At 37.1% G+C, this 9,233-nt stretch overlaps 1 protein-coding gene across 2 annotated transcripts; it reads right to left on the minus strand.

Moving 5' to 3' along the window:
* Window positions 1-2,902: 2,902 nt before the first annotated feature.
* cdkn2c (cyclin-dependent kinase inhibitor 2C (p18, inhibits CDK4)) lies at window positions 2,903-7,563 on the minus strand. Of its 2 annotated transcripts, XM_060932116.1 has the most exons (3): window positions 7,393-7,563; window positions 6,060-6,664; window positions 2,903-3,954 (listed from the first exon to the last, which is right to left on the minus strand). In XM_060932116.1, exons 2-3 carry the CDS (start codon window positions 6,192-6,194, stop codon window positions 3,580-3,582), a joined length of 510 nt encoding a protein of 169 aa, XP_060788099.1. In that variant the 5' UTR covers window positions 6,195-6,664; window positions 7,393-7,563; the 3' UTR covers window positions 2,903-3,579. The 2 variants fall into 2 exon arrangements, with proteins under 2 accessions (XP_060788099.1, XP_060788097.1); XM_060932114.1 differs by having other exon boundaries at window positions 6,060-7,563.
* Window positions 7,564-9,233: the final 1,670 nt, after the last annotated feature.

A 9,233-nucleotide genomic window follows, 5' to 3' on the forward strand; every position in this document is an offset into this window, starting at 1 on the left:
GTAAAGATTTGGAAATGGAGTAAATATTAGGACAAGTTATCTATTGCAACGTTGACTAATTATGCAGAAATTGCAAAACGTACACTACCATCCCCAGAACAAAGCCTTTGAAATATCAGTGAAAGCACTAATTTAAATACAAAACAGCCTTATAATAGATTGGTCCTGTAAAAGGAAATGTATTTTTACCTTCAGAACAAGCTGAGCTAAAAAAAAAAAGAGAGAGAGAGAGAAGGGGGGAGGGGGAAAAACAAGCTATAGAATCTACAGTAGATATTAGGTAAAAATGTAAATTATCTAACAATGTGAAACCAGTATGTGTTTCCTTTTCAATATTCTGTTTTTGAGCCAAAACAAAATACCCCACATTCATAGAAAAAGGGTTATTAAACTATGATTGTAAACATTTCCTTGTTTCTTGGTTGGTACCCTTATCTCTTATATATATATATATATAAGAGATAAGGGTACCAACCAAGAAACAAGGAAATGTTTACAATCATAGTTTAATAACCCTTTTTCTATGAATGTGGGGCACACAAGATTTAAGATTTAAGGCACACAATATGCCCTTTCTATTAAAAACATACATACACAATGTGCATAAAATCCAAATTGCAAAAATGACAAATGACTAGGTCCCTACGACTACTTAGAGTGTATATATAGGGCTATGTCTGGTTTAGTACCATAATAATGTTATTAATAGACTACAGTTGAGTTAGCAACAGCTAACATTTATTAAAACGACCATGTGTGATGTTTGTAATGTGGGCTGCAAACAGCTGAGGATTATTATAGGATCTTTAGACAGCTCAAGCTTCGAATGAATGAATTGATATAGTAATTCTATTTCTATATTATAATCAGCTGTATAACTGAGCATGTTATTCTTTTTGATCGGTAATGCGTCGGTTATATTCATCGGTGATGGAGCAAACGGACTTACCACAGCTTTATCGCAGCCACCCAACCAGGAAGAGCACCACCTCTCTCTCAGCTTCACTGTCACAAGCCATTCTCAAAAAGCCCAACTTCAGTGCACTGCCCTGATGAATTATGTTAATTTCTCTGGATAACTCGAGAGGTTATATTTACTCGATGGCACCAGAAATGCCCTGGCATGCCCGGCAGGCTGTAGCCTGATGCTAACGCTGTATTTCCTCAGTCATATCTATCTAACGGGTTTCTTCTTTTGTTTTACTTCCTCAGCCAGAAGCTGACGGGGATTTTTTTATTCTCTCCGTTTTTTTTTTACTTTTACTCTGTAAAATATAAAATAACAGCCCTAAATTATATTTATATGTATGCATAACACAGATCAGACTATTGACACTAGTAAGATAAAAAAAACAAACATATTTTTCATAAAATGGGAAAGTGAGCTAGCTTCAGCTGCAGTATGACCACAGCTGCCCTTTCTGTTGACTTTTTAGTTTTCATGAAAGAAATAAACCCCACACAACTCATTTACAGCTGTTTTCGTTTCAGGTATAAACAAAGAAAAAATAATTTGCGCCTCAACAGCCGTGATGTGCAAAAACACAACTGTGACACCTCGTTTCAGTTTGATCCTATAGCCTCGGAGAAGCTTGTGATCTGATTCATATACATTCAAAACAAAACAGCTGCAAGATATTTCATACAGATGTCAGATTATAGAATAGCCTCATAAAAACATGATTTTGAACCTGACTGGATAAATCTACATGCTTATTATTAGTTATTATCGTAGACTATATCAGGGTTAAAGCTGTGTTAAGCCATGTAACATGCATGGCCTATCACACACACACACACACACACACACACACACATACACAGAGCCTATAGACTAACTCATTACCAACTTCAAATCGGATATTAATTATATTGATAGAAATAATCACACCAACACACGTTTAAACGACCGTTTTATTTGTCTTCATATAATTAAATGATACAACCATTAGTTAGGTTCAAGTAGGCTTAATCCAATTTAATATATGACATTTGGACTTGCAGGCTACTGGGAATCAGCGAGGCTAAATAAGACAAACTGAATTACACTGAGGCTAAACACATAAGGGATGCTGGGTTGGTTTTTTTTTGGAAATCGTGTATCGATTTTCTTTGGTTTATTTTGAGAAAATACAATGTCTTGTTTACAACAACAACAACAACAACATAAAAACACATTCGTTCACAGTTACATTTTTAACAAGTATAAAAAATGCATTATTTATCTACAAGCAAAAGTGCAATTTATTTCACAAACAGAAGCAAAAGGACGAGGCATCAAAACGCCGGTTAAGGGGACCTGCTGCTGGCCTTCAGAGACCAATAGTGCAATGATTTCAGGAAAACAGGGGAGAGAAACATCTCAAAGCAGAAATGCGCTCCGATCTGAGACATAATTGTATTTTCGGTCATCAAATAAACTCACTGAATAACCAGTTAGTTCCCGGGCGTTTGTCTTATTGGGATTAAATTTACAACAGGATTGAAAATGAACAAAATTAGCAGGTAAGTTGGCGGATTTGGGCAGCAGCGCGCACCATATTAAGTTATTATTATTATTATTATTATTATTATTATTATTATTATTATTATATACTCTGTTCACTCAGTAATAAAGGTAACAAACTGTACTTTTTTTCTGTGTTGGTGTAGTGGAACAATCAAAGTGACATGTTTTGTATCTTTAGCATGTTTTATCTGGAAACTTTTCAAATTATTTAAGGAACATAACTGGTCCTTACTACTCTCAGCCTTTACCTACTCTCAGAAAAAACAACAACAACCAAACAAAAAAAAAGCAAAATGCGTATTAAATTGGGATGGCACCCTCAAATATACACCTTATATATATATATATATATATATATATATATATATATATATATATATATATATATATATATATATATATAAGGACTTTACTCTAAAAACCCGGTCCATTTTAATTTTCCTTAAATGAATCGTTTTAAAGATACACTGTGTTCACGTTTCCCAGAGGATAGGCCAATATTAAATGCACCCTTAACCTTTACCACCCCAGCCACAACAAAAGTTTAGTACTATGTTATTGTAAAAGCTAATTAAAGGTACACTCTGAAATTTTTCGGTGCAAAATATATAAACTAAAGATAGAAAACATGTACCTTTGATGATCCCAACCACCGACAAGTTTAGTAGCTTTATTTCTGAGAGAGTGGCGCACTCCGGGAGTAGTCTAATGACACCTTCACATAAAAATCCCAAACAAATCCAATTTGAATATCCAAAAAAAAAAAAAAATAATCCAACCAACTAGAAACACCTGATGATGATGATAATGATTATCATATGTAATGTAACAGTACACTCAGGGAAAGCAGCCGAGGCCTGTAAAAACGTTTGGCCTTGTGTCTGCTTCAAAATGGCCTTCGTTTAAACTCTTTCCCCACATCTTCATTGCCCCGATGTCAGATTTTAAAAAAAGAGGTAGTTAGCTGAATATTTCTCGAAGACTATGAAAACGCTCATTCAGCATGTATGTCTACACTACCTCTGTCACAGCACAGTGCGGCCGCTCCTGTCGGGCCGACCTACTCTGACCTACTCTGGTTGTGGATGCACATGCCGGTAGTTCTCGAACCAGCGCGCCGTAACGTCTTTGTTATGTTGTGATGCCAGCTGCAGGGGCGTCAAACCCGCACGGTTGGGCAAAAACGGATGTGCGGTGCGCGGTGCCAGGAGCTCCACTACATCCTGATGCCCCTCACGCGCCGCCAGATGCAGCGGCAGATTACCAGCGTCGTCTTGGAGACTGACATCTGCTCCGTAGGTCAGCAGCACCTCAAGCATGTCCGTGTAGCCGTCGCGAGCCGCGTCGTGTGCCAGTCTCAGTCCTCCGCTGGGGTCGGGCACGTTTGGATCAGCGCCCGCGCGCAGCAGGGCTTCAGCTACAGAAGGACAGCCGAGTTTCACCACCTTTAAAAAAAACAACACACACACACATATTATGCTCCCATGCTTACGCACTGCGGTTAAACCAATATAAACGAAATTATACATACACTGCGTGTAATGCACATTAACATTATAAAAAAATAACACACAAAAAAACTGTATTTTCCTTGTCCCTGGGCCGGTACCCCTCCAGAACAGCCTACATCTTTTGTCCCCATAGAGGCCTACACGTGTTTCACATGCTCACGTGAATGTATAGCTTACCTCTAAAAATATTTCAAGTACATAAATGCACCACTTTTGTACCTTTAATTAGTTTTTAGAGTCATTATTTAACCCCACTGACAAGGAAAGGTACTTTTACTGCTTCCCCCCCTCTAAGAATATAAAAACAAAACCTGTGTGTAACATTTCTGTTCTAAACATATTATTGACCTTAGTAACTTCAACAAGTTATCTATTTTTTTCCACCTGCCTTTATCTGCAAAATAAAGATGCTATTTTTAAAAAAAGTCAACATGCAAATGTTGTTTTTACTTACCAAAACGAATATATTTATACGTTGCATTTATACATTTATTTAATATGAATAAGAACTATTCATAGAGCATGCTATTATTTGTAAATAATACATAACGGCCTATACGTGACCAAGGTTGCATCAGACTTCATCAGGAAAGAAGTAGGTATGCTTTTAAAGCCTATTTTTACAATTTCATTGTCTTGACTGATTAAAATAAAATTAGGTAACTTCTTACCAACGCAATATGTAGGCCTTTTTGGGTATTACTACTCGGATTATCAAATTTTATTTTCACCTTAGCTTGCATAGATTCTGGGGATTTTCCGGAAAAAAAATCAATTTTAATCAAAGGCTTTGCGAGCTTTGGTTACAAAGTTCACTGATACACAATAACTAAAAACACCATTACAGTTTTATTATTCACTGGGCTATTTTTAAAGGTTTTTAAACAAAAAATTCTCATTTGTTCTGTAAGAAAGCTAATCTGTTTTTTTCCTGAGTGATCAGAAATGTCCTCAGTGAAAAACAAAACAAATCCCAAACGTATATGCTTGAGAAATGTGCAAAAACAAACTAAATAACCTGCCCAATAAATAATCAACTTGTAATCTAAACTAGACGATTAGCCTACATCTGAAACAGGCAGTTAGCAATGTTGGCTTAGCCTACACAGACTGAACTGCATATTGTTTGACTCGACATGCGGGATTCCCCTAAACATATGTAGTCATTTTTGAAGCTGAAAAATGGATTTGTGTAAATACAGTGTATAAGTATGAGTAAGCAGCAGCTATATTTCATATTGAACAGTGCTTATTGAATATAGGGTGTCAGCCACGTGTCACCTTTCATTCATTTAACAGCACTAATGCATGAAAATTAATATCCTATATTAATTTTTACAAATAAATAAGTAAGTCGATAAAAATAAATAAATAAATAAATAAATACAGCTTATATTTTGGATCAGGCAATCATTACATGAAGGAGTGTGATGTTGGGAGACATTATCGAGAGGTCCTAGATCATTTTAATGTAGGCCACGAGCAAACTAAGCAAAATAAATAAATAAATATATCAAAACCACTGACATAATCATATTTTAGATCCATAATTGATAGTTTTTGGAGTAGGACAACTCTAATTTTGATCTTTGAGGATAATTTGGAAACACACTGCCCTGAGCTAATAATTCTGCAGCTTAGCAGTGGCCTTAAATCAGGAGAAATGTCATGTTCGGTATTTTCCCCTCAAATATATACATTATGAGCCTACATGTTCATATTTAGTAATGTTTTGCAGCGTTTAGAACCGAAATTAAACCTGACAAGTAAATATCTGGTCATAACAGCAGTAATAGCAAAATAATGTAGCAGGATAGAGTTGCTGGTCGTGATAGCCCAGATGTGATTAATATTCACTTTTCATGGATCACTATTTTTAAAGCAGTAAAGCTTCGAGGGAATTCAGACTGGTGAATAAATAAAAGGTAGGCTACTCAATCAAATAAATAAGATCAAATTTAAAAAAAAGGTGGGGGGAGAAAGAAAAGGAAGCACTCGTGCTTCAAACTAAGTGTAAGTAGTGCGTGATGATCTCCAACCTGCAGTGGTGTCCTGCCGAATTTGTTCCTCGCATTCACGTTAATGTTGCTCTTCAGTATCTGCTCAGTTTCTCTTAAGTCTCCTCTTGCAGCAGCAGTGGACAACCTGTTTACTACATCTGGGGCTTCAGCCATGATCTTCACAAGATGTTCAGAGGGTGAACGAATACAATGTATCACTCTAACAAATTCAGTTCAAACGCTGTGATGTTACTTTTGAAGACCAATCCTGGTTGTAACGCAAATCAGCACGGATCTGTAGTAAATAGTCTCTTCTTCCAGCCCCCCTCACTCTCTCTCTCTCTCACACACACACACGCACACACACAAAATATGGTGCTATGCCAAGGTCCGCCCACCTCAACTTTAATATCGTTCCACTGTAGCGATCGCTCTCAGCGCGGAAAAACAGGGATATCACGCCATCTCTATCCGAGGAGGAGGATTATTTAGTCACCACCAGCCGAAAACGTGCTGCACAATCACACACGAGCCAGCTTGAGCAGGACAGTTTCTCCTGGTCTCTGCTTCACGCGGTGTCGCCTACACAGGCAGCAGCAGCCTGGCTCGTGTTAGGACAACCTGGTCTTGCATCCACTTGATATCTGGGGGAAAATAATAATAATAAATCATAATAAATCATAATAATAATAATAATCTAGAAAACAAATCGGTCTGGATGAAACCCGAATGACGTGACGCAGCAGATTTGGAGTCCTTCAGGGAGAAAGAAAGCTTATTTGTAGGTCACAAATACACTTCAAATAGTCCTGATATGCAGGTGCAGGCTGTATAATAAAAAACAAAAACAAAAAAAAACCCAAACATGCCATCCAGTTGCTGTCATACAGGAGCCTTTCGATGCCTCCAATCACACGTCTGAAAACGGATGAAAGAACAAATGAGGCTATACGAGCGCCGCCGTCCAATGACTTGTAGAAGGGACGTGCTGTGAGGCTTCGTGCAGCTTCCCGCCCATTTCAAACTGAGCCGCAGTCGGTTGAGTGTCGTTAAGCGGCGGCGCGGCGCGGCGCGGCGCGGTTCAGTGCGGTGCACACTCACTCACTCACTCACTCACTCCTGTTTACACTTGCGTTACAGTGAGTTTTCACCAATATACAGTCGAGCAGGTAAGCTGTCTCGAGACCATAAATTACACACATGACCGACTTGCTCTTGCTCTGACTGGACCGGTCCTGATTCATGCTCTAAGTGCGCAGGACGCAGTAAAGCTCTCTGGGTCGCACTCACACTCGTCCCGCAGCCCGGAGAATAGCGCAGTCCTGTCCCGTACCGAGGCATCGGAAATATCACAGGGAAATATCGCGAGCACCTGAATGAGCAGAAGAAGCATCACAGCGGCGGGTCGGAGAAACATTGTCTCGATTCGAGAAACTGCTTTGTACGCAGCTGACGTTGAGAGAGAGAGAGAGAGAGAGAGAGAGAGAGAGAGTCAGTCCTCTCCTGTTGTTTGACATCACTCATTTTTTGAAATAAAAGACTGAAACTTCCGCCCACTCTGACTAACAGACGCAGGGAGAGACAGAGGGGCGGGGCTTCACTCAGGGCTGTGCTCACGTCAAGGAGACGTTGAGATGCACTTTACTGTTGCCTTTCAAAGTCTCAGGAAGATACAGTGTCAAACACGAATTCACACGGAGCTCATTTACGCCCGACAAGCAGAAAATCATTCAATTGTGACTTGTCAATTTGCTTTTAAAACAGCGGTGCTTTTGAAATAAACTATTACATTTACAGTCGGCTAGTGTCATGGTTCAACATGTACCACACTACACCAGAGTAAAACTAATAGTGCATTTAACTATATAGGCTTAATAAACAGAGTAGCATACTAGAGTAAAACTCATAGTGCATTTAAGTATATAGGCTTAATAAGCAGAGTACCATACACCAAAGTAAAACTAATAGTACACTTAAATATATAGGCTTAATAAGCAGAGTAGCATACTACACCAGAGTAAAACTAATAGCATATTTAAATATATAGGCTTAATAAGCAGAGTACCATACTACACCAGAGTAAAACTAATAGTGTATTTAAATATATAGGCTTAATAAGCAGAGTAGCATACTACACCAGAGTAAAACTAATAGTATATTTAAATATATAGGCTTAATAAGCAGAGTAGCATACTACACCAGAGTAAAACTAATAGTATATTTAAATATATAGGCTTAATAAGCAGAGTAGCATACTACACCAGAGTAAAACTCATAGTATACTTAAATATATAGGCTTATAAGAAGAGTAGCATACTACACCAGAGTAAAACTCATAGTATATTTAAATATATAACAAGCAGAATAGCATACTACACCAGAGTAAAACTAATAGTACACAAATATATAGGCTTAATAAGCAGAGTACCATACTACACCAGAGTAAAACTAATAGTATATTTAAATATATAGGCTTAATAAGCAGAGTAGCATACTACACCAGAGTAAAACTCATAGTATACTTAAATATATAGGCTTATAAGAAGAGTAGCATACTACACCAGAGTAAAACTCATAGTATATTTAAATATATAACAAGCAGAGTAGCATACTACACTAGAGTAAAACTAATAGTACATTTAAGTATATAGGCTTAATAAACAGAGTAGCATACTACACCAGAGTAAAACTAATAGTATATTTAAATATATAGGCTTAATAAGCAGAGTACCATACTACTACTGTAGTCTACTTAAATGTATAATAAGCAGAGTATGATTGTACACCAGAGTAAAACTAATAGTATATTTAAATATATAGGCTTAATAAGCAGAGTACCATACTACACCAGAGTAAAACTAATAGTATATTTAAATATATAGGCTTAATAAGCAGAGTACCATACTACTACTGTAGTCTACTTAAATGTATAATAAGCAGAGTATGATTGTACACCAGAGTAAAACTAATAGTATATTTAAATATATAGGCTTAATAAGCAGAGTACCATACTACACCAGAGTAAAACTAATAGTGTATTTAAATATATAGGCTTAATAAGCAGAGTAGCATACTACACCAGAGTAAAACTAATAGTATATTTAAATATATAGGCTTAATAAGCAGAGTAGCATACTACACCAGAGTAAAACTAATAGTATATTTAAATATATAGGCTTAATAAGCAGAGTAGCATACTACACCAGAGTAAAA

The sequence above is a fragment of the Neoarius graeffei genome, chromosome 10, assembly GCF_027579695.1.
Source record: "Neoarius graeffei isolate fNeoGra1 chromosome 10, fNeoGra1.pri, whole genome shotgun sequence".
Classification (NCBI taxonomy): domain Eukaryota; kingdom Metazoa; phylum Chordata; class Actinopteri; order Siluriformes; family Ariidae; genus Neoarius; species Neoarius graeffei.